The sequence below is a fragment of the Arachis ipaensis genome, chromosome B6 (assembly GCF_059453495.1).
Source record: "Arachis ipaensis isolate K30076 ecotype BB chromosome B6, ASM5945349v1, whole genome shotgun sequence".
In the NCBI taxonomy this organism is placed as follows: domain Eukaryota; kingdom Viridiplantae; phylum Streptophyta; class Magnoliopsida; order Fabales; family Fabaceae; genus Arachis; species Arachis ipaensis.
In genome coordinates this window covers 1895860-1922184 of record NC_142441.1, presented here as the reverse complement: position 1 = coordinate 1922184, position 26325 = coordinate 1895860, and the positions used below count along the sequence as shown (strand labels likewise).

At 31.2% G+C, this 26325-nt stretch overlaps 3 protein-coding genes across 4 annotated transcripts; 1 reads left to right on the top strand and 2 right to left on the bottom strand.

Moving 5' to 3' along the window:
* The first annotated feature begins 2465 nt into the window (after window positions 1-2465).
* Window positions 2466-10660, top strand: NET1C (Kinase interacting (KIP1-like) family protein). Of its 2 annotated transcripts, XM_088490209.1 has the most exons (6): window positions 2466-2520; window positions 3278-3318; window positions 3744-3963; window positions 4527-4672; window positions 4898-9057; window positions 9282-10660. In XM_088490209.1, the coding sequence occupies exons 4-6, from the start codon at window positions 4561-4563 to the stop codon at window positions 10464-10466; spliced, it is 5457 nt and encodes a 1818-aa protein (XP_088346335.1). In that variant the 5' UTR covers window positions 2466-2520; window positions 3278-3318; window positions 3744-3963; window positions 4527-4560; the 3' UTR covers window positions 10467-10660. The 2 variants fall into 2 exon arrangements, with proteins under 2 accessions (XP_088346335.1, XP_016204659.1); XM_016349173.3 differs by lacking the exons at window positions 2466-2520; window positions 3278-3318 and adding an exon at window positions 3491-3563.
* Window positions 10661-10912: 252 nt separating this feature from the next.
* On the bottom strand, window positions 10913-12822 carry LOC107645203 (nuclease). The gene is made up of 2 exons (XM_016349174.3): window positions 12459-12822; window positions 10913-12194 (listed from the first exon to the last, which is right to left on the bottom strand). Exons 1-2 carry the CDS (start codon window positions 12622-12624, stop codon window positions 11125-11127), a joined length of 1236 nt encoding a protein of 411 aa, XP_016204660.1. The 5' UTR covers window positions 12625-12822; the 3' UTR covers window positions 10913-11124.
* An 862-nt stretch (window positions 12823-13684) lies between these two features.
* LOC107645205 (sulfate transporter 3.1) lies at window positions 13685-20830 on the bottom strand. Its single transcript, XM_016349175.3, has 12 exons — window positions 20368-20830; window positions 19325-19532; window positions 19064-19235; window positions 18680-18745; window positions 17383-17496; window positions 16829-16945; window positions 15844-15970; window positions 14981-15267; window positions 14709-14899; window positions 14523-14608; window positions 14372-14448; window positions 13685-14254 (listed from the first exon to the last, which is right to left on the bottom strand). The coding sequence occupies exons 1-12, from the start codon at window positions 20675-20677 to the stop codon at window positions 14066-14068; spliced, it is 1944 nt and encodes a 647-aa protein (XP_016204661.1). The 5' UTR covers window positions 20678-20830; the 3' UTR covers window positions 13685-14065.
* Window positions 20831-26325: the final 5495 nt, after the last annotated feature.

Sequence of the window (26325 nt, the reverse complement as noted above, 5' to 3'; positions counted from 1 at the left end):
CTGATGAAATGAAATGGTTCAATTATATTCCCGTCTTTCACTCCTTCAATCACTTTAAAATTTTTTCCACTATGATTAGTTTATTTTCTTAGGAAATGATCAAGCTCATCCTACACTAATATCCATGGCATCATATGAATACGAAAAAAGATACAACATGAAATATTTGAATTTTAAAATTTTTATAAAATATAATATAATATAAAATATCTATTTTTAGATAAATTATAATGATAATTTAATATTTTATTGATATTAAAATATAAATTTATTTTTAATTATTTTAAATATTTTTTAAATTATATAAAATATTTAAAATTTTTTTATTTTAATAAATAATAATATATACTATTTTTAAATTTATTTTAAAAAGCTAAAAATAAAACTAGATATGTTGACAGGTAATGATATTTAAATGTGTCTAAATATATTTAATTTTTTTTTTATTTTTTATTAAGACACAGTTAAACACAAAAAATATGTATATTAGACGAATATTATATCTAAAATGTATCTGATACACAAATACAACAACTCAATAAAATATTCATAATTCACACAACAAATAGTATATATGGCTAGGAAACGGCTTTTTTTAAGAAAATTAAATTAAATCCTATCGTTCATGATAAACAAACTTTAATGAATATGTATTGAGTTTCCCACGCTGTGTAGTATAATGTAGATGATATATTGTTTTAGAGCATGAAATATATTTTTTATTTTTAATATTTACAAAATTTTTAAAATTATTTTTAACGTTTAAATTTACTTAACTTTATCTCTAATATTTTGAAATAAGTTTTAAAATTAAATTAAATTAAATATTAAAAATAAATGTAAAAGATTTAAAACATTATAGACAAAATATATTATTTTTTATTTAGTTTTTGATGGCATGGCGCATGCAGAAATATCAAATTAGTAGACAATGGTGCAAACTTTGAAACGAAGTTAGAAGGCAATAATTATAGCCACAAGGTGGATGTAATACGCGTGCAATTGAGATCCATCACAGCCACACTTTATTATAATTATATTATATACTTAACACACTAAACATTGGATAACACTCTTTTTTTAAATTCGTCCTAAAAATATTAAATTAGTTATATATATATATATTAGTTATTAGCAGATAGAAGTTAAGTTAAATTAGTTTTTTTGTTAATTAAATGATAATATGTTACATTAAATATCACGTGATATAATAATATAATAAATTAATATTACGTATCATAAAATAATTAAATAATATATTAAATCAATATATTGCGTATTATTTGATATGTCATAAATTTATTTAAAATTAAATTAGTATCTAAACTACATATGTAAATTATTTTTGTCACTGAAATACACACGCAGGTCCTTATATTAAATTATTCTTTGTAAGCTGATCAATTTTTTAAGTTTTAAGAACGAAAATGATTTATATATGTACTCTTAAAGATTTATACGACTCTAAATAAATTTATGATATATCAAAATATATGACACATGTGACATGTTACGAATTTTTTATTTTTAATATTGGAGTGGTAGTAGTATTTTTTTAAAATGTGAATTGTTGGGGTGTTATCGGACCGTCCGATTTATTAAAGGTACAGAAATTGGACCGTCCGATTTCCGAGAGGTACACAAATCGGACCGTCCGATTTGTGTTAAAAAAAATAAAAAATTTGAGGTACAGAAATCGGCCCCTCCGATTTGTGTACTTTCGACAGTTTTAAAAAACACAAAAAATTACAATATCAAGATATATCACCACTTATACTTTCATAACAACAAAAATTAGCCACATGTTACATGTGACTAATTTAATATATCAAACCAATTATTTTGTGATATATGACATTAAATTACTATATTATTATGTCACGTAATATGTTATTATCTAACTAATAAAAAAATTAATTTAATTTATGATTTATTTTTTAGAAGCTAATATAACTAATTTAATTTTTTTAAAATTAATTAAAAAAATAAACAATCTTTTATATATATACAAATTTGACTATTGACCCCACTAAATATATAATAAGTAATACCTAAAAATACCTACTTATGTAGAGTGAGGACTTGTTTCATATAATAACCGGCATATTAGGTCAAGAACAATGCACTTGTAGCCATGCATGTGAATTGGTAAATAATAATAAGATACATAGATAAACAGCATTTATTCAATTTTAATTTCATGGGTTGAATTTGATGCACGAAAAGCACGTGTGAATAGGTTAATGGGAATAAAAGGAATTTGTTGGGGGCGGCGGTGGATGAGTGGTGGTGGCATCAATGGAGGATCACCGTCCTAAGCTTGCGCCCACCACTACTTTCATCTCTCTTTTGTCATTTGCCAATTAAATCAAAAATAAGTAGGGTACACATGTAATTTAGCTTGCTTTGTATGGTACACATATATAAGTAGGGTTGTTAAAGCAAGCAATCGATATTATTGCCTGAGAAAAAAAGGTGAAACAAAAAGAAAGAGTCATTACATATTTTTGGTAGATTCAGGTAGGAGCGTGTATGACATTTTCTCTTTTGTGTATACCATTATTTTGGCACAATTATTATTATTATTATTAGCATAGTGTTTTGCTTTTCTTTATCTTTTCAGTTTTCAGTATTCATCCAATGACTCACCATTGCAGCAACGGCAACAAGAACAAATTATTATTTTTTTTTGGTAAATATATTATTATTATTATTATTATTATTATTATTAAATAAATTTTGACGGAGAAGTCGTCACTGGTCAACGTATTAATTTGATAATTTGGTGGTAGATGGAGAATTGGATACTACGATTTGATTTCACATTGCATTAACTCCTTTAACCAAACGTAAAATTTATTTCCTCGTAAAATATACGCAACAACGTTTGGTACATTTAATTTGACTCTTAATTTTATACATATATATTAATATATTAATATATTAATAATAATAATACGATCTTGCCAAGAATATCACAAATAGATAATTTAAATAGATTAATAGAAACAATTTTCTAATATTTTTATTGCATTGATAATAAATTATAAAAATTAAAATTTTCTAATTTAATTTTTTTAACTAACATTCTTAATTCACTTTTTAGGTAAATCCTTAATAATTTATTTGTAATTATATGTTGTACATACATTTCGTGTTATTCAATATTGTATTTCGGATATGGAGTTTTCCTTTAAAAATATAAAAATAAATAAGTACAAAAAATGAAATATTTTGACTAACATAATTTAATTTAATTTATCTCCTAACTCGACAGGTCAAGGACTAATCTGCCACGCTATTAAACTCCATTACAAGGTGAGATTTGAATTCGATACTTACTTAAAGTAGATTAACGAGCTAATCACTAGACCCGACTTAGTTATCATTATTATGATTATTATTATTATTATTATTATTATTATTATTATTCAAGTAAAAATCGAATAAAAATTAAAAAGACTTAGCTTGAGAATCTAAAATCATATCCCAGAAATATTGCTTTCCATTTCCGCTACAATCTCTCATTTCCAAAATTGATGTACCAAATTAAGGCATTGAATGTGAGTATCAGATTCTAAATTACATATCAAAACATGATTATTCTGCATACCAATTGTATGATAAAATGTTTGTGTTAATGGTTTTATTCATACATCTATTTTTCTTTCATTCCTTTTTCTTTTTGGAGTCTCTGCCAACTTTGTTTTGTATTGTTTTTTGTTTGCTTTACACTTTAACAGTTATGAGAGATGCTTAGGACACTGCTACCAACCTATGCTCCATAAAAAGCAAACCAAAGAAGAAGCAAGAGAGAGAAACACAACATTCTAAACTGCAACAACAGAAAACACAGAGATCTAACCAACATGGGCTGAACTCATGCAATGGATTGAATAACAAAGAAATGTTTCTTTTGTGTTGTCTCTGGTAACTGGAAGCTGAAGTTTCCTTTTTCTGTTGGTGAGTTTCTTTGTTCTTTTTATCTGAATTATGGAGTTATATTGTTACAGTTCTTCATGGAGTGATTTCTTCTCTTGAATTATGAGCATTTTAGTTTTTAACTGATCTTAGTCTTTCATTGGTGTTTGATATATTGATCATGGGGTTTGAAGAAAAAAGAATAATCTGATGCATAGTAGTTTCACTAATTTATGTTCTTGTTTACTAGCCAAATTCTATAAACAATTTTTTTTGTTGGATGAATTTTAGTTATTCTTTTTCCTTCCTATTTTGTTGGGATCAGTTCAAGCTCTGACTTGTCAGACTTTTGTTTCATTCACATTTGGAATCAAAGGCTTCAACTACCAGGCTATGGTTTATCTGAAACTGAGGATTTTTCATTTCTTTTATGTCTGTATCGATGATTCTATGCAAATGCAAGTGGCCATGAGAGAATTTTGCTTCCCATAATTTGAGTAACTGTGCTTGCATTTGCTGTCAAATGCACATTTAGTTGCTTATGGTTTTACTTTGATTTTTCTTTCTTGATGTTTTTTCACTGATGTTGTTTCTTTCAACATCAGAACTCAGAAGACACAGTGCTGGGTTCCCTAAGTGATGGCTGCGGCTCTGTCACATTCTGATTCTGACTCTAAGAGGAAATATTCATGGTGGTGGGACAGTCACATAAGCCCCAAGAACTCCAAATGGCTCCAAGAAAATCTCACAGGTAATACTTTATCTCTTTCTGCTAAAGATGTTGACATTGTTATGATTCATCCTCTTGCACCCTTTGTTATTGTTCTTAATTCTTTCCTATCATACATAACTACTGATATTTGTATCGTGCTTTACAAAACATAATTTTGAAGTAATAGGTTGAGATTTTGTTATTAATAACCATATGGTGTTCTCAAACACATTTGAATTAAGCACATCATCTCTTGATGAACAGATATGGATGTCAAGGTGAAGCAAATGATTAAGCTTATTGAAGAGGATGCAGATTCCTTTGCTAGAAGGGCTGAAATGTATTATAAGAAACGGCCGGAGCTTATGAAATTGGTTGAAGAGTTTTACCGTGCATACCGGGCATTGGCAGAGAGATATGATCATGCAACCGGAGTAATTCGCCAGGCTCATCGTACCATGGCTGAAGCATTTCCTAATCAAGTGCCTCCAGTACCAGCAGATGATTTGCCTTTAGTTTCTTCCACAGAGACTGAGCCACACACACCGGTGACGCCTCACCATTCACATGGATTATTTGACCAACATGGAGCTCCTAATTATGAACCTGATACTGCTATAAGCAAAATGGGTCTAAAACAGCTCAATGATCTCTTCATGTTAGGAGAAGATGCAAGTCATGTGAAGCATTTGGAAGGGCGTGCTAAAAGGGGCCTCACTTTTCTTGATTCAGAGGAGACTAATGGGTTAAAGAATGGAAGCCATGACAATGGAAGTCAAGGCTTATCCGAGTCTGAACGAATGACTAAAGCCGAGACAGAAATTTTGGCCTTAAAGAAAGCTCTTGCTAAATTGGAAAGTGAAAAGGAAGCTGGATTGCTTCAGTATCAGCAGAGTTTGGAGAGATTGTCCAATCTGGAATCAGAAGTGTCTAATGCAAGGGAGAATTCTCAAGGACTTGACGAACGCGCGAGCAAAGCTGAAGCCGAAGTCCAGACCTTGAAGGAAGCCCTTGTTGTATTGCAGGCAGAAAGAGAAGCCAATCTTTTTCAGTACCAGCAGTGCTTGGAGAAAATATCTACTCTGGAGCTAAGCATCTCTTCTGCTCATGATGATGTAAGAGAACTTAATGATCGCGCTATTAAAGCTGAAACTGAAACCGAATCCCTTAAGCATGACCTTGCTAGAATAGAAACTGAAAAAGAAGCTGCAGTTGCCCGAAATAACCACTCCTTGGATTCATTGTCAAAACTGGAGGAGAGATTAGAAGAAGCTGAAGAGAATGCAAGGAGATTGAATGAGGAAGCTAATATAGCTAGAAGTGAAGTTGAGGCGTTGAAGTTGGATATTGCTAAACTTACTGAAGAGAAAGAAGATGCAGCCCTTCGATACGAGCAATGCTTGGAGATAATTTCCAGTTTGAAGCATAAACTCTCATGTGCTGAAAAGGAGGTGTATAAGCTAAAATCGAAGATAGCTGATGAGGCTGAGAAGTTAAAAAGTTCTGAACAGAAGTGTCTTCACCTGGAAACATCAAATCTGTCTCTGCAATCCGAATTGCAGTCATTAACACAGAAGATAAGTTCCCAAAGTGAAGAATTTAGTGAAAAGCAGAAGGAATTGAGTAGACTTTGGACTAGCATACAAGAGGAACGGTTGCGATTTATTGACGCTGAGACTGCTTTCCAAACTCTCCAGAATTTACATTCTAAATCACAGGATGATCTTAGATCTCTTGCAGCCGTGGTCCATAATATGGAGTCCCAAAATCAAGCTTTAGAGGATGAAGTTCACAGGGTCAAGGAGGAAAACAAAATTCTAGATGATGTCAAATTGTCTTCATCCTTGACCATAAAGAATTTGGAGAATGAGATATTGAACTTGAGGGCGACAATCAAGAAACTTGAACAGGAGGTTGGACTGCGAGTCGATGAAAGAAATGCTCTTCAACAGGAAATTTATTGTCTCAAAGAGGAGCTTAATGGTGTGAATAAAAGGCATGAATCCATGATGGAGGATGTAAGGTCAACTGGCTTAGACACACAAGACTTTGCCTCATCCGCAAAGAAATTGCAAGATGAGAACTCAAAGCTGAAGGAGGCATGCAAGGTAAATCAAGATGAGAAAGCATCTCTTCTGCAAAGACTGGAAATCATGGAACAGCTGTTGGAGAAAAATTCTGTTATGGAGATTTCTCTTTCAAATTTGAATGCTGAGCTGGAGGCTGTCAGAGAAAAGGTAAAGGTATTAGAAGAAACTTGCCAATCTTTGCTTGCTGAGAATTCCACTCTCGCTGCGGAGAAGGCAACCTTGTTTTCTCAGTTACAAACCACAGCTGAAAATCTGGAGAAACTCTCAGAGAAGAACAAGATTTTAGAAAGTTCACTATGTGATGTGAATGCTGAGCTAGAAGGATTAAGGGTAAAGTCAAAGATCTTAGAAGACTCTTGCCAGTCACTTGATCATGAGAAGTCCAGTCTCTCCTCTGAAAAAGAATACTTGATTTCACAATTGACAGTGGCTCATCAAACACTAGAAGATCTCGAGAAACAACGCACCGAACTTGAACTGAAGCATCTGGATCTAAAGTTGGAAAGGGAGTCCGCACTTCAAAAGGTTGAAGAGCTGCTGGTTTCCTTATATGCCGAAAGAGAAGAGAATTCTCGAGTTGTGCAGTTGAATGAAGATAATTTGGCTGAGAAGGAATTCATGATTCATATTCTCCAAGAAGATGCCAATCACTGGAAAGGGGAATATGACAAGGAAGTAGAAGGGGCTGTCCATGCTCAAATGGAAATTTTCATCTTGCAGAAAAGCATCATGGATCTGGAGCAAAAGAATTTTTCACTGCTAGTAGAGAGTCAGAGACTCTTGGAGGCATCCAAAATGTCTGATAGATTGATATCGAAAGTGGAGAATGACAATGTTCAAAAGCAGGTTGATGAGAACTCCATGTCAGAGAAAATTAAAATACTAAGGATCGGGCTGCTTCAGATATCGAAGACTCTTGACATTAACAGTGAGAACACGTGTGAAGATATTATTGAAAATCAGGAGCTTCTGAACCATATACATAGCAAACTTGAGGAGACACAAGATTGTTTCTTCACAGCTTGCAATGAAAGTGAGAAAATTGCCATTGAGAATTCAGTTCTTGTCACATTCCTCAGGCAATTGAAATCAAAAGCAGAAAATCTTGTGACAGAAAGGGATACCCTTGATGAGGAGTTGAGGACCCAGTCTAAGGAGTTCTTGGCACTGCAAACGGATGTCAAAAATATACTGGAGAAGAATGAGGACCTGAAGTTGACAATAAGAAGGGGAGAACAGAAAATGAAAGTGATGGCGACTGAAATCGAGAATCTATGCAAACAGCTGTCAGAATTGGAAGAGGCTCACAAGAACATACAAGAAGAAAGTTGCAAAACATCTGAGGAGAAAAGTACTCTGTTGAGAAGATTTCTAGATCTGGCGGAAGAGAAAAGTAACTTGGAAGAAGAAATCTGTGCAATGATTCATGAGACAGTAGCTCAATCTAATCTTTCTCTGATTTATCAGAACATCATCTTTGAAAAACTCCTAGCACTTAAGGAGCTGAGTGAAGATCTTGAAAGACTATGTTCGGTAAATACCAACCTTGAGGAGAGATTGAAAACAATGGCATCTGAAATGGAAGATCTGAAGATTGGAAATTCACATCTGAAAGAGTCATTTGTGGTGTCAAACATTGAACTACAACTAGTTGAATCTGTCAATGATCAACTAAATTCTCAGGTTAGAATTGGAAAGCAATTGTTGTCTCAGAAGGAAAAAGAGATTCTGAAAGCCGCAGAGATGTTTAGTGCTTTACGCGATGAGAAAACAGAATTGCAGAGAATGGTGGAACATCTTAAGATCAAGTATGATGAGGCCAGGCGATTACTTGAACACCAAGCTAGCCAAATTTTGGAATTGTCATCGGAGAAGGATCGCCAAGATCAAGAGCTTGGATGCCTTTGTGAAGTGAATCAGAAGTTGGAGGCTGAAATGAGGCATCTGCAGCAAGAACTTAGGAAAACTAAACTTAGGGAGCAGGAGCTCAGTTATGAACTACAAAAAGGAACAAGGGAGATACAGCAATGGGAAACTCATGCTGCCTCCCTTTTTTCCGGACTACAAATTTCTGCTGTCAACGAGGCGTTACTTGAAGGGAAGGTCCATGAGCTAGCTGAAGCATGTCAGAATCTTGAACGCAGAAGCAACTTCAAGGGTATGGAAAGTGAAAGGCTGAAAGAAAGAGTTAATGAGTTAGAAGGCGAAAATGGAAGACTACAGCGTCAGTTGGCTGCTTATGTTCCTGCTGTCAGTGCTTTGAATGATTGCATAACATCCCTGGAGATGCACACTCTCTTACCTGCAAAATCTATTGACTACAAACAATCAAAGGTATTAATCAGCATAAATCTCTCTATTTTATTTATTCTCATTTTTTTCAAGTTCCGAATATATTATTTAGTAAAATAAACCAATTGAGTCTCTAGACCATAATTTAGATATCCATTAAATCTCATTTTATCCTAATGGCTGGTTATTTGATTATTTGTGATAAGCTTGGCACCAGTTAATATTGAAATATTTTATCAATATATTGTTTAAATGATCATTTCCAGGTTCAGAATTTGGTAAATCAGAAGTGCACTAGTGGTCGGCAAACTGGTGTTTATCAGGATACTACTGCACCATCACTTCCAGATTTCCAAGACATGCAGAAAAGGATCAATGCAATTGAAGGGGCTGTTAAACAGATGAATGAAAGCTTCAATCCCAAGACTGAAATGAGAGAGATTCAAGAGTTAAAACCTGGAATCAGCAGGCGCCAAGTGAATATTCAACCAAATTGGCATGCTGTTCAGATGGATGAAGCAAAGGAGCGTCGGGGTGGATCCTTTCGCGAACATAAGACAGGGAAGTCAGTGCCAGATATCCCCATAACAGAGATTGAGTGTCTGCCGAAAGACATCATGCTTGATCAAATGGCTGAATGTTCATCTTTTGGTGTTAGTAGGAGAGGAACTCTTGAATCGGATGAACAGTTGCTGGAGTTGTGGGAAACTGCTAACAGGGATGGCACAATTGGCCTGAAAGTCAGCAACTCTCAGAGGATGGCCGCTGCACCTGCTGGCTACCGTCGCCAGGGATCAATCAAGGAACTGAAAAACAGATATCCTTCAGCACATTTCTTCACTGAGAAGGAATTGAGTGTGGACAAAGTAGAGGTCCCAAGAAGTTCAACACAGTCACGTGAAGAAGGCAACAGGAGAAAGGTTTTAGAAAAACTTGATTCTGATGCTCAGAAGTTGACAAATCTTGAAATTACTGTACAAGATTTGATCAAGAGGATTGAAATTAGTGAGAAGAGCACAAGAGGAAAAGATGTTGAGTATGACAATGTGAAAGAGCAGCTAGAAGCTGCTCAGGAGTCCATCACAAAGCTATTTGATGCCAACCACAAGTTGGTCAAGAGTGTCCAAGGTGGTGCCTTGTCCTCTGCTGGGAGGTCCTCAACAGATTCAGATGAGAGTGGTGGTGTCAGAAGGATGAGAATTTCGGCACGGGCTCGGAGAGGATCTGAAAAGATAGGACGGCTGCAGTTGGAGGTGCAAAGACTGCAATTTTTGCTGCTGAAGTTGAACGAAGAAAAACAAGCCAGGGGGAAGACAGTGGTTGATGATCCAAATTCGAGAGTCCTTTTGCGAGATTATCTCTATGGTCAGACAAGAATCAAGTACCAGTTGAGGAAGAAGAAGAAAGCGCACTTCTGTGCATGCATACAACCTCCTACTAAGGGAGATTGATTCAGCTTAATTTTAAGCACAGTTCAGTACATTAGTTACTTAAAAAGATTAACTTTCCTGTTTCTAAGTTTTTCTTTGTAGCCTAGAGATGACACTGAACCTTTCCCTGATGTACATGTTATGTCAAGTTCACTCTGAAGAAGAGTAGGATGAAACTTTCACCATTTCATTTTCCGAGTGATCTTCATCTTATATATTTTTTTTCTTGGTTAGAAGTGCGGTCCATATCATGGCCATCACTTTTGGGGTTTGCTAGTAGGTGACAATGACATTGACAAAAAAGACTTGCTAAGAATCAGAACAAGAAACTATCAAATGAACAATTGAACATTTATCTATTTAATCTCAAAATGTGCTATCTTTACTATTGAGAGTCACATGATTTTATTGCCCTTCTTTTTCTTCGTTTTGTTTGTGCTTTAAAGAATCTTTCCATCAGCATAAAATGCAACAAGAATGGAGAGGGTGTGCCTCTAAGCCTCTTGAATTATGATCAGAAATATTTCTTGCAATAAGTTATCCACAAAAGTAACAAACCTAAAATTACATTCACAAAATACAAGGAGATTAAGAAACTTATGCTAAACTCAACTCCGAAACAACTCAGTTCTAAGTTCTGCATCAGAATGCTGACACCAAAAGTCATTTTAGATCAGATTCACAAAACATCAGAACTACCATGGACATGTAACTGCTTAGCATGTTGTAAATGCTTGCACAAATTTTCTCTCATGGCCTTCCCTGCTGGATCAACTTGCTTGCAATGCTGTTCACGATATCCCGAATCATGATGACCCGACAAGGCAACATCTGGATGCAAGGTGTCTCCACAATCAATGATAATGTTATGAAGCAAACAACATGTCAAGATAATGCTTGGTAGTTTCCTTTTATCAGGTCTCCACATAACCTTACTGAGGATTCTCCAACCTCCCTTTAACAGTGATAATGCTCTCACTGCAAGAAACCTTACAGGCCCATGTTTATGATTAAAAATGGACTGTGCACTTGATATGCTATTCCCTTCATAAGGAGTCATAAGCCATGGAAGAAGAGGATAACTGTGGCCACCCACTATATACTCTCTTATCACATCCCCTCCACCTAAAGTCCTTACATTTCCATTCAAACGATCCCCATTCTCGGTGAGTTTGAAAATCGTCGAACACTTCAACAATCTGGAATATGTCATGCCCCCAGGCAAACCAGTGACCATATCAATGAACCTCATCTCGTGATCCACAATCCCCTGCAATAACATGCTGTAATTCTTCTCCTGATCGCACCAGTCATCCGAGGTCTGCACCGCCGGAAGGGTCATCATGACGTGTGTCGCGTCAACAGCTCCACAGCAATTAGGCAGCCCGTAGGACACTTCGAAACCACGCTTGATCTCTTGCATCCTGTCGAAATCAGGCCAATTGAGATGGTGCCTGGCACGTTCCTCCAGTGCCTCAATGAACCTCCAAGTGACCTGAGAGACAGTCGATTGGCCAACACCGAAGGCGGCTCCAACTAAAACCTGAGACTCGCCAGATGCCAGCCTTCTAAGGGCAATGGCAACCTGCTTCTCAACACTGAGAAGCCTTCCCTCAATGTTGATTAGGCCAGATGGAGGCCTAGATATGAGATCCTCCCTAACAAGAGAACATATGTACTCAAAAGTACTCTGTGACATCCTAAAGAAATACTTAAACCCTTCTGCCTCATCAGTAGGTACACTGTACCCTGCAAGTTAACAATTGCATTATTCATCAACCATATCCATAAGACAATCAAATCTAACACAAGGAACCAGAGAAGCTAATAATACCAGATACCCAATTTGAAAAATCCTTTCTTTTCCCCTTTTTACTTTACCAACTAGACATAAAATTTGAGAGATGTTAACAATTGACAACAGAAAGTGATAACAATACAGAAACACCTGCATTAAAAGGAAGAATGGATATAAAAGTTTGAAACTTTGAAAGAGGAGAATAATGGGGGTACCTGGAGCAGTGGAATTTTTGTGCCAGAAAGAGTCCCACCAATCGGTTTCGCCGGTTCGGGGCTCAACGGGGACAAGGGTGATCTCTTTACTGCTGCGCTTCTTGAATTTCTTAGTCTTCTTCTTCTTCCTTTTCGTCTTGCTCGATTTCTTCTGCAGCGGTGCCATTGATTCAAGTTTCAACAAAGCAAACACCAGCACCACGAGTAAAGTGAAGTCAAATTCAAGCTACCTCACACTATCTTTGGGGTTAGGCTTTTAATTTTTTTTTTTCTTTTTCAAAAAAGGAAAAGAATGTTTTCAAAATTTTTATTAATTTCAATGCATTTTCAACTTAATTGAGATGCCTTATTTGTACTTTGAAGTGGAATATCTATTGACTCTAATATTCATTTTAAGAGTAAAATAATAAAACAAAATATTAAAATATGAAGTGTGCCAAAATCCAAAGTTGACAAAGTGAAAATTAATATCGATTATACGTTTTAAGAACTATAGTATATATAATTACCAAAATATGTGGTTTTTCTAAATTTATAATAAAAAACTTATTAAAAAAGTTAACCAAATATGGTATTATTGTAGCTTGAAATTTCTAAATTATAACAACTTAAAATTAGAAAATACCTAAACACTAGATTAGAAGAAAGTCTATAATAAATTATTATTATTATTATTATTATTATTATTATTATTATTATTATTATTATTATTATTATTATTATTATTATTATCTTTTTTTTATGGAGTTCTCATTATTATAAGTACTTTGTTATTAAGAATTTAAATAATTGGATTTAGTGCTTGTTTGGGCACCATTATTTTGATAAAAAAAAGATCTTTTTTCAATGAAAAAGATCTTTTTTTATTTTTTAGCGTGTTTGACAAATTTCAAATAGTAAAAGTAAAAGTATTAAAAAAATCAAAAGAATTTTTTTTTGAGAAGCTATAATTTACATCTTTTTTCCTTAAAATAAGATGTTTTTTATGTAATAAATAAACAAAAAAATACTTTTATATTGTTATATCCAAATATAATTGATAAATAAAAAAATCTTTTTGCATGAGATGCTCAAATATAAAAAAAGATTTTTTTTAAAAACTCATCCAAACACGTCCTTAAGATACATATTATTGAACACTAGAGAAGAGGAGCTTGGTTATTTTGAATGGATTATAAACTTCTAACCACATCAATATAAAAATTATGAATATAAGGAGATAAATGTTTGACAACAAAACTCTTCTCATGTATAGTGTGTCAAATTCTTGACTAAATATTCAAGAAGAATAGCTGGGCTTCTTGGTTAAGATTTATTAACTATATACATTATTCATTTCATAGAGAATTTCATGTCAATTCCATTGATTATCAAACTCAGTACATAGACTATATACCCTCTGTTGGAAACTTCTTTAATTAACTTCCAACTGGGGCCTCACAAACTTAGACAAATTATTAGCATCTTCCTCTTTAGTCTTTACTATGATGCCCTCTAAGTATGATTTTCACTATCTCCATCATGTCACACACTGTTATGATAACTTGGCTGTGATTCAAAATTTTTGGCTTATACATGATCAAGATCAGTGTTTAATTACATTTGAATCAGACATTGTTCCATCCTCCTCCTGATTCATCTTTCTTGGGGTTTGGTTGATATGTATGGAGCATGAAGTTGCATGCTGCAACAGCCTCTTCAACTGTTAGGTACACCCACCTCTGCCCTATTTCATCAAGGAACTTTGCTTTATGCAGTTTCTTCATCACCTCACTCCCAGGATTCACCAGAACCAACTATTCACAAAGAAAAGGAGCAAAACAAAATGGTTAAGAATACTAGTTAAGAGGATAATAAATCATTTCTCTGTAAAACAAAATGTTGCAACATAACACAAGAGGAGAATAATTTACTTGTAGTCCTCTTCTCTCAACAATCTTTTTGACCTCTTCAAACATACTTATTCCACTTGTGTCAATGTTTGCAACAGCTGCAAATAAAATTAACACTACAAATTAGACTCAAAATCCTGATTAGTTGCTTCATATATAATAATTAACTTACCAGTCATATCCAATATCACATACTGCAAACTGTTCAGTCCTGAAGCTTTGATTCTGTCCTCCTCTTCATCAATCCACCTGGTGATCCTATGATCACAAATTAAATTCTTCAGTTAATTAGTTTCCAGTACTAAATTTGCATGTAGAATAAAATAGAAACAACTAGGACTGCCTTCTTAGTTCTTACCTCTCTCTTAAATAGCTTGCATTGGTAAAGTAAATTGGTGCATCAATTTCAAGAATTAGCATTCCAGGAATGTGTTTTGCATTGGGATATTGTTCCACATTTCTATATGCTCCAGTATTTGGAATGTTACCTAAAACAAATGTCCTTGGCCTTGCAACAAATAACAGTACACGAAGTACAGATATTGCTACCTGCAAAATCACATATTCATGTTATTAAACTTTATATTATACAAGTGACTATGATTAAACAATCATGAGAGTGATACTTACTGCTATTACTAAACCAATTTCGACACTGCCAAAGACGACACCGATATATGCACTAATGCAGACTAAGAAATCGAATTTGTCGATTTTCCAGAGGTGGATTGCTGCTTCATAATCTATGAGGCCGAGCATTGCAGATACTATGATGGCAGATAGTACCACAAGTGGAGTGTAATGGAACAATGGTGTTAGGAATAACAATGTCAACATCACTGCTATTGCCATTACTATGTTTGATGCTGCAGTCTTGCACCCAGCATTGTAGTTTACAGCCGAACGCGAAAATGGTCCTGAAACAACAAACATGCATTCATTTTTAAAGTCCTGTATCGTGTAAAATTGAAAGTCTGATAACCTTTATAAATGTGCGACAACCCTTATATCTAAAGTTAGCTTTTAGGATAAGTTAGGTCTCCTTAATTTTAATGACAGATATATGTTACTAACTATGATGTACGGTATATATAAAAATAAAGTATATTTTAGATTTTAGATAAATTATAATGATATTTTGATATTTTATTGATATTAAAATTTTTAATTATTTTTAATGTCTTATTTTAATTATATCAAGTATTTAAAATATTTTTTGTTTTAATAAATAATAATATATACTATATCTAAATTTATTTTAAGAATATGACTGGACACGTGGACATATGATGGTATTTAGGTGTGTCCAGGCGTGTCTGGAGAAGAATTTTTTATTTTTTATTAAGATACGGTTGGACACAGTAGACACACATATCGAACGAGTGTCGGTGAGTGTCGTGTCTAAAATGTGTCCGACACGCGAACATGATAACTCAACGAAGTGTCCGTGTTTCATAGATTACTAATGAAAGAAGCTAAGTACTAAGTAGTACCGGTTGCAAGGTAGCAAGAGGTGAAAGAACCAACAATGTTCATGGTGCCAATAGCTATCATCTCTTTGTTGCCATCAATATGGTAATTCTTAAACATTGCAAAGCTTCTTCCAACTGCTATTCCTTCCTGCACAAGTCAGTCCTCAAGAGTTAAGGACCTTGCATTGTTTATGTCATCTACATCACAAGCTAGATTAGTATAAATAAGAATCTCTATTGCACTCATTTTCTTATTTATTAGGTTAATAACTTTTAGCTTAACAAAATATTTAGGTCTGTTTGGAAAGTTTCAAAAGTTATTCTTTTTGAGTTTTTGACTTATAAAAAGTAGTAATATTAATCTCTGGTGCAATTTTTAAAACTAAATTGTAGCTCTCTAAGAAACTATTTAAGTGTTTATGGAAATGTCTCACAATAAATTTTTTTATCACATTTCTTTTAAAATAAACACTTTTAGAATTAAAAAACTAAATATAAAATAACTAACTTATTTATAAACTATTTTTTCAGAAAGAATTTAATTAAGTTGTTTAGTCAAACTGAAGTAATTAGCATTTCTGTTGGACCTCATTTTTTTGGTCATGGGCCTAATGGTGACTGTAATGTTTTTGGTTGAGAATGATTTTTTAACATCTTCATTAGGTACAATTACAAAGAACTCAGTCCAACAACTGCAAAGCCCATATCCAGTTAGTGTCGCCTTTTTCTTTTTCTTTTTTTTTTTTGTGGGTTTAATGGCGCTTAGGTATGATGTTAAATGTTAATTGTTAGATTAATTTACCTACTCATATGATATGTATTTAATTTCTTATTTGACAAAGGTTAGGCATTGATTACAGATGAGAAAATTATTTAGTGCGTTGAAATGTTTAGGTCAAGTGAGATTTAATGGACCAAACAAGTGTAAGATTTAACAAGGTTGCCAGGTTCCAAAGGAAAAATGAGATTGATTTTGATTTTGATTTTGATTTAGAGAGATACTTACCGCAAGGGCTATAATGCCGATGATAATGCCAGTTTTGATGGCAGTGTTCATATAAGGCGACACAAATATCAAATCTGTCACTGATGCTGGATTTAGCCCCTTCTTCAATTCTCCTATCTGATCCAATCACCGTTACAATTAAATTAACTCTTTATTTCATAAATTTATTTTTTTTATTAATAATACTTTGGATAAATATTTAAATAAATAAAACTTCACCTAAAGTTAATAGTCGAGAGTTGTTAAATGATAATTTAGTCAAACCTATCAAATTATTTAACGACTCTCAACTATTAATTTCAGATGAAAGTAGTTGTACCTAAATTTCTACCAATAAAAAAAAAGAAAAGTTTAAGGGGTCAGCAATTTTTGTGTTTTGTGTCTAGCACTTAACCATTAAAAGAAAAGTGAGTAATTTTCTACCATTTGATATAATCTCACACCAATAAAAAGACTATTAATGACGAATTGATGGTTACAAAATACAAAAGTTGCCGACTCCTAACACTTCTCAAAAAAACTTAAGAGGACAGAAAAATGGGAATAATGCTAACCACTTGAACGCCGTGCTTCTCGGCGTGGGTGAAATAGACAAGGAGACTTCCCAAAATTACAGATGTCAATGGCGCCATTGCTGACACCCAAAACAGCTTCGGTTTTTGTTTGCTCTGCATCAGTACTTTTAATATCAGTCATTAATTATGTTTTATATTAGTATGGTTAGATTTGATATGTACATACGAAGAGATTAAATATTATTTATTATTTATTATTTATTAATTTATATTTTTAACTATTAAAATGTTTAATCTAATGTCATATATTTTAAGTTTTGTTTATTTAATTCTAATAACAAATTATAAATATATTTGTTAAATTAACTTTAAGAAAATAAAGCTAACTATGCTAATTAATTAATTAACAATTTCTCGTTCATCAACTCCTTCCAACTACATATTATTTCTCATGTACTAAAGAATTATTTATTTATTAGAATAGAGTGGGTATAACTTATTTTAAAACTATACTAATTTAAAAGAAAATATCTCGCATTTATAATACAATAATCGATCCAATTATTGATTTCACTTCAATTTTTTGTTTTTCATTTTCTATGGAATAATAGTATCCATTATATATAAATATTGCTATACTATGCTTTTTGATGCATGGTTGGTGTTGGAAGAATCACGAAAGAATTGGATATCTAATTGCACAAATAGGGAAAAAGTATTAGTAATTAACTCAGTTAGGAGATTATTATTATTATTGATAAACATACCGATTCTAGAAATTAAATAGCATTATTCCCCAAAATATGGGGCATCGAAATAATAATTTATAAGGGCAGAGAATATATAAGAAGTGTGACAAGCTGCATCTTATCCCTTCATAGTTGGTATGAATAAAATTTCTTATTTTTCTATTGTTTAATTAGTTAGCGTTGTAGCCTTAAAAAAATATGAAACGTGGTACATGAATATGCCATATATATATATAAAAAAAAATCGTTAGAGAGACAATGGTTCATTTGTACAAAATGAACATCCCACATACTATCTAGAATAACCATTCGAATATTAGAGATAATAAACATCTTCTCAAAAGCTTAAATTTATTTTTTGGTCCACTAAAGATCGAATGAGTTTTCGGATCTAGAACTCTAATACCATGTCATGATACCACTCATCCCAAAAGTTTCAGCTAATGAAAGAAAGTAACATTAATAATTATATCTCTAATATTCTCTAAATCTTCATTGTACACATTGGACAAATATTTCATTGGCTTCTCATACTTTCTCATAAAAAAATAGTAAATTATTAGAGGTATGGGTTAGGCATCACTTACGAAGTATCTAGTGATGAGAAGAAAGAATATGAAGCAGCATCCTAACACTGCGCTTTCCCACCTCCACTGCAATATAATATATATAAACAAATATGAATTAATTAAAGCAATTATACTAAAGTGTATAAGTGAATTTATGTCCTACTCTTTTGTGTTTTTGTAGAATGGACAGAAAAATATTTGTTATTTAGATTATTTTTTTATTAATAATAAATTTTTTATTATTAAAAAGAATAAATTTTTTTTTTAAATATTTATTAAATTATTACATCTTATATATTATATATTTTTTATGTTTAAAACATAATTACAATAATAAATCTATTATTGATAAAAAAATAATCTAAATAACAGTATTATATATGTTAAAAAAACAATAATTACTTGGTGAGTTTGGGAGAAAACAGAACGCATGACGGAGACAAGATCAGCGTGGTGTGTGAAACGCTCCAATCCCAGAATTGATTTGAGCTGCTGCAGGCATACCACTGTTGCTGCTCCTCCCATGAACCCTACTATGCTTGCATGTGACAGAAAGTCCACTATGAACCCTAACCTATTATTTTATAATAATTCACTTGTTAATTATTCATTTCTCTCTCCAACACATTAGCATAAGACAAATAATAATCCAGAATTAATTACCTAAAGAGACCCAGTGAAGCTTGGAAGACACCAGCGAAGAAAGTAGCAGTGAAAGCGAGGTGTAGATAGAGCTGCGGGTTATGGATGTAATTAACCTCCTTACCCAACATCGACGCCATCAGAAGTGATCCAACGGCCACCGTTCCCACCGCCAAATCCCTTGAGCTTCCCATCATTGCATATATCAATGGCGGTATAAAGCTCGAATCTGCAGCATCATTATACACTTCAAATCATTAATCAATAATATTTAAATTATTAACTAAAAATATGGTATCCAATTACTAAACTAAAAATATTAAACTATTCATTACAGATATTAACAAAATAAATTAAAATTATTAACCTTTTAATTTTGTTTATTAACTTTTTTGTTTACAAGTCATTCATTTATTAGGCAGATAATTTTATGCCATGAAAATAGATAATTTAATATAATTATACTTAATAAAAAATAAAAAATATTTTCCATACATATTTAAACATTTTTGAATATTATTATAAGTCGGTATATTTAATTTTATTTTTAATATATATTTTAAAATAAATTTAAAAAATAATAAAAATATTTTAAATATTTTATATAAATAAAAAATTATCAAAAATAAATAAAAAATTAATTTATATTTTAATATTAATAAAATATTAAAATATTATTATAATTTATATAAAAAATGTTTTATATTTTATATATGTTGTGATTTTTTGTGCGTTATATAATTTTAAAATTTATGTATTTTGTATGATATGTCCATGTTAATAGTTGTGTATTATAAAGCCAATGAGTATTGAGTTTGTGCAGTCAACTTTTACATAAAGGTAAAAAATCAGTGCAGTTGATTTTACGGGAATTAAATAATCGAAAGTCGTTAAATAATTTGATTGATTTGACTAAATTTTTATTTAACGGCTCTTAACTATCAATTTTATGTAAAGTCGACTGCACTTGAATTTCCACCAAAATTAATAGACTAAATTTCGATGGAATTACTCTCTAAGTTATCAACTTCACCTGTTTTTACTGTTTATAAAAGTATACTCACAAAGTCCAAGAATGGGAGGGAGGTTGGCGAGCTTAGCATAACTGATGCCTTGAGGAATGGCCAAACTGGCGATGGTGATGCCGGCAATAACGTCCGATTTCAAGAACCTGAGGGTGTACCGTGGTCCCCATTCGCATATCGGCAAGAAGTACTGCAGTGCCAGCACCACCTTCCTTGACGCCGCCTGGTTCTTGAACTGCCTCAGCGGGTCATCCGGGAAGAACGTCTCCTTCAACGAGTACTTCAACGACTTCATAAACGGTTGCGGCGGCGGAATCGCCACGCCATTTGGACACTCCTTATTACCCATAATATAACTGTCTGCGATACGATACAAAAGTAATTTTATATTAATGCAATGGCAGTTACTATTGACAAGTGTAGAAATGGCGGTGTGATGACAAGGATGGAGGTGGGAGAGGGGAATTGAGTTTGGTGGTAGAACTGATGAGTGTTTGCTGGAGATGTGTGGCTTTATATAAAGAGACGAGGAGTGTTAAGGGTCAGCAACTTTTGTGATCGATTTGTAGTCATCAAATAGTTATTAATAATAAATTCATGTGAAGTCAACTTCACCTGAGTTTTCACCTAATTTTAATGGTGTGAAATTTTATCCAATAATTAAAAATTACTCACTTTTTTTGCTAGTTACATGTTGACTAAAATTTAATAAAATTGTTCGTCACTAGACTTTTTCTAAAAGGATTCAGTGTGTGTATGTGGTCTTGGATCATTCTTCGTTTTCCTAGTTTTGAGTGCGCTTCAAAATGGACCCTTTATTATTATTTATTCAATCTAAGATTTTATATCACATGAATTTGTGTCACATAATTTAGAGTCGGTACTTCAATCATTTTTTTCCAGATAGATGTGAATGTAAGTTATATTAATTTTTGATAGCATGCACATTATTATTATTGAATAGTTGATAGCACAATGAAGAGATTAGTGGAAATTGGAAATTAAAGGGAAGGTGACATGTTAACCAAAGAAAAACAAGATGGATGGATATTATTGAGTGTTCCCTTAATAATAAGGTGAGTGAAAATTGAAATTATAATGATTATATAGTTTGGAACTCTCCCAGTATGCCCTCCCTCATGTCTTTTGTCTTGTATATACCTGCCAAACACATGGTAGCAATATGCTACAAGCTCACGTATCTTATTCCTTTAAGCTTAATTACACAACACAGTTTGGCAAATGCCACTTCATTCATTCATCAACTCTATAGAGTTTCTTGTTTCTTCTTCTTCTTCTTTTTTTTTTTTGTTGAAACATAATACAGTGTATATATGTGAATGCCTAACCAAAAGAGGTAAACAAGGTTTCAAGCCACATAATTTAAAAATCAACGACAAAAGTTTTGTTCAAACCTATTTTATTAACATATTATATATTCATAATAATATTTTTACAAGGTTTATATATATCTATGTATAATCATTTAAATAAGTTACAAAAATATTATTTACATACTAAAATTAGCTATTAAAATCAACTATCTTGTATTTATATATATATATATATATATATATATATATATATATATATAATTTAATTTATTTTTAATATATATTTTAATGTGTATATTATTCTAGTAAGTAGTAACTGATTTTTGTGTCTAATTTTAATATACACCTAATATAATTATTTTCAATAATACTAAAAGATAATAACCTACAAATATAGTTTAAATTAATATTTAATTTATAATCACACATTTATTATATTTCTATCTAATATTACTCAATTATTTTAACATACAGTAATTAAAAAACACAAAATAAAAATAAAAAATAATTAAAAAATTGTAAAATAAAATAATTACAAATTATTTTATGGAATAACATTATTACCACACGCACATGTGACAAGTACGTTCTTTTAGTACTTGTACTGGTAGTCTCGTGCTCGTCGCATAGAACAGATGAAATAATTATAAATAATATGGAAATTATTATAGAGTAAAAAGAAACAAATTTTCATGTAAATTATTATATTTTGTATGTTTTCATAATCTATATAGTGTTACTAGCTTGCAAGTTTTTCCAATAATTATTTTCCCTTTTTTAATTAGTATTGTACATCAGCATGCACCACAATTTCCTGAGAAACAAAGAAACAAAATCTTAAAATAGAGGAACATTATGTGGTTTTATTGTACGGAAGAAGAATGGTACAAATTAAGAGCATCCCGTGACCAATATAATGTGCAACTTGTATATGGATATAATAATGTTTTGTTAATATAAAGATATAATTTAACGTGTGCATAAATGAAATTTATTATTTTGAATGAAGAACCTGGTCGTTTAACTTTGTGTTCTTATTGTGAAATGGCGAAGACGCGTATGAATTATACATATATTTGAGTAAAGCATGTGAATGCAAATAATATTATTTGTGTGTGTGATTATAATTTTAAAGGTGAATTCTACCCAATCCCCTCTAAAATAACATGTAAGTTACCCTTCATGATGTGTCACATTTTAATTGGTCATTACTTAACTATAGTTGGGTTATTTTGTAATTTATTATTTGAGATGGGTAATTGTATAATTTCTTAAAATATTAAAATTCTACCCCATTAATTGAAGCACGTTCTCACGCAATCTCTTTCTACAGTGCCTCATTCCTTAACGAGTCGTTGAATTTCCATGGCTTGTAACTTCTTCGTTCTTCCCAGTATAGTCAGCACCGACTTCCAGTATAATCAGCACCGACTTCATTGCTATCTCATGTCCTCTCACTCAATCTCTTTTTTTTTTTTACCATGGATCATTCCTTACCAATATAATTAATAGTTAGTTTGGTTATTAAATTTTTTTCATTAAAAATAATATATGGAATATATATTTATATGTAAAATATAATATAATATAATAAAATAAATCTATTAAGAGTACTTAAAAGTATAATTAAAATCAGGAATATACAAATATAATAATAAAATTTGTACTCTAAACAAGTAAACATATCTTTTATCATACATAAATTATTTAAAAAAAATATAAATTGTTAAAATTAATAACACAAATTTAAAATGATAAAATTCAACTTTCTTACAAGTAATTTTTATAGTATTTTTATTCTTTTAATTTTTAATTTATTAATATTTTATTATTTAATTAATGATTAAATAAATTATTTTCATGAGAAATATTTTTTGTATAATCTTAAAGAAGAGACCAATATACCAATTTAAAAATTAACGTAAAAATGATATTTTAAATAAAAAATAGTTAATATTAAAATTTTTAAATACAAAAGCAAATTATATAGATATTCAAGATATAAATATAAAATACATGTTTAAAATAAATAAAGGTGACAAAAATAATTATTTATTTCTCATGAGTACTTCCATTTTATCTGTTTTATTTATTTTATGCATATATTTTATATTTATCTTTTAAATATTTATACAAATTATTTTTATATTTAAAAATTTTAATATTAAATATTTTTTATTTAAAATTTCATTTTTACTTTATTTTTTAAACTAATATATTGGTCTCTTCTATAAGATAATACAAAACATAATTTTTTATAAAAATAATTTGTTTAATCATTAATTAAATAATAAAGTACTAATAAATTATAAATTAAAAGAATAAAAATATTATAACAAATACAGTAAAAAATTGGATTTTATTATTTTAAATTTGTATTATTAATTTTAATAATATATTTATTTTTTAAATAATTTATGTATGATAAAAAATATGTTTACTTGTTTAGAGTACAAATTTTATTATTATATTTATATATTCATGATTTTAATTATACTTTTAAGTATTTTAAATAGATTTATTTTATTATATTATATTTTAAATATGAATATATATTCTATCTTGTAATTAAATAAATATATTTTTTTTAATAAAAAAATTTAATAACCGAACTAACCATTAATGATGTTGATGTTGGTAAAAAGTGATTCATGGCAAAAAAAAAAAAAAAAAGGGGGGGGGGATTGAGTGAGAGGACAAGAGATAGCAATGAAGTCCGCGTTGGCTATACTGGGAAGAACAGGGAAGTTACGAGCCATGGGAATTCAACGACCCGTTAAGAAATGATGCACTGTAGAAAGAGATTGCGTGAGAATGTGCTTCAATTAATGGGGTAGAATTTTAATATTTTAAGAAATTATACAATTACCCATCTCAAATAATAAATTACAAAATAACCCAACTATAGTTAAGTAATGACCAATTAAAATGTGACACATCATGAAGGGTAACTTACATGTTATTTTAGAGGAGGTTGGGTAGAATTCACCAATTTTAAATGGTACATGATGGCATATATATATTCTGGTCAGGGGAGAATCAAATGTCACGGGCATGGTCCTCTTTCCCCAGAAGACAAAAGAGGAACAGCAAAACTATGAAAATGTCTCTTATCTTTGGTGACATTATTGGATATATTTGTGAAGATATCTTTAATACATGAAGATAATAATGTGATAAAATACGAATATATTTTATATTGTTAGAGATATAATTATGGATATTGTTTTTTCTATCAGTTTAAATTTTTAAGATGAGTGGTTTGATAACATGGTATTAGAGTTCTATGTTTGAATATTTTTAAATATTATTTTTATACTAAGAGATTTTAACGTCAGAAATTACCATTAAACCGTTAACATCGCAAGAAAAAGACAGTACTGGGTTGCTGTGTGTATATGAATTATATATACACGGTCCCTGTTGTGTGATGCTATGCCCTATTATGCTGTACCTTTCATAAAGTATTTCGTGATGGTGGAAACTCAAGTGCAGTCGATTTCATGTGAAGTTGATATCTGAAAACAAAATGATTTGACTAATTTGACTAAATTTTCATCTAACGACTCTCAGCTATCAACTTTACGTGAAGTCGACTTCACCCAAGTGCAGTCGACTTCACGTGAAGTTGATATCTGAAAGCAGTTAAATGATTTGACTAATTTGACTAAATTTTCATCTAACGACTCTCAGCTATCAACTTTACGTGAAGTCGACTTCACCCAAGTGCAGTCGACTTCACGTGAAGTTGATATCTGAAAGGAATTAAATGATTTGACTAATTTGACTAAATTTTCATCTAACGACTCTCAGCTATCAATTTTACGTGAAGTCGACTTCACTCAGGTGCAGTCAACTTTAGGTGAAGTTGATATCTGAAAGCAGTTAAATGATTTGACTAATTTGACTAAATTTTCATCTAACGACTTTCAACTATTAACTTTACGTAAAGTCGACTTCAACTGAGTTTTTACCTTTCATAATCCTTTATGAGATGCATTATATATATATCACTTGTGTACATTAAATGTATGATACTTTTTTTTTCTTGTAATAAGAGTTTTTTATACTAAATAATTTATAGGAAAAGTCTAGAGGACCAGCAACTTTTGTGTTTTCTGGCCAACACTTAACCATCAAAACAAAAGTGAGTGATCCCCCCACCATTAGATGTAATCTCACACCATTAAAAACATTATTAATGGTCAATTGATGGTTACAAAACACCAAAATTACTGACCCCTAACATTCCTCTAATTTGTATTATTTGAAGACAAGTTTTATTATTGTTACAAAAAAAAAAACTTTCATGCAGTCATTTCTCTTAAAATCACTTTTCAATTAGGCGGCCTCCTTTGTGCATCTGTCCTTTTTTCTTTCTCGTTTTTCCGCATTTTTCTTATTTTATTCTTTCCATTTCCTTTTTATGGTTATGTTTGATTGATATGAGGCTAACTTTTTTTCGAAAATGTTATTTTAATACTAAAATTAATTATTAAAATCAATCATTTATAATAAATATATATAATTTAGTAAATGCTATGGTGTCTATCATTTTGTACCTAAGTTACTAAAAAAATAAATAAATAATACTTAATAAATTTTACATGATTTATTATTTATTTTAAACATTTTATTTTTTACTTTAAAAAAAAAGTTAGTC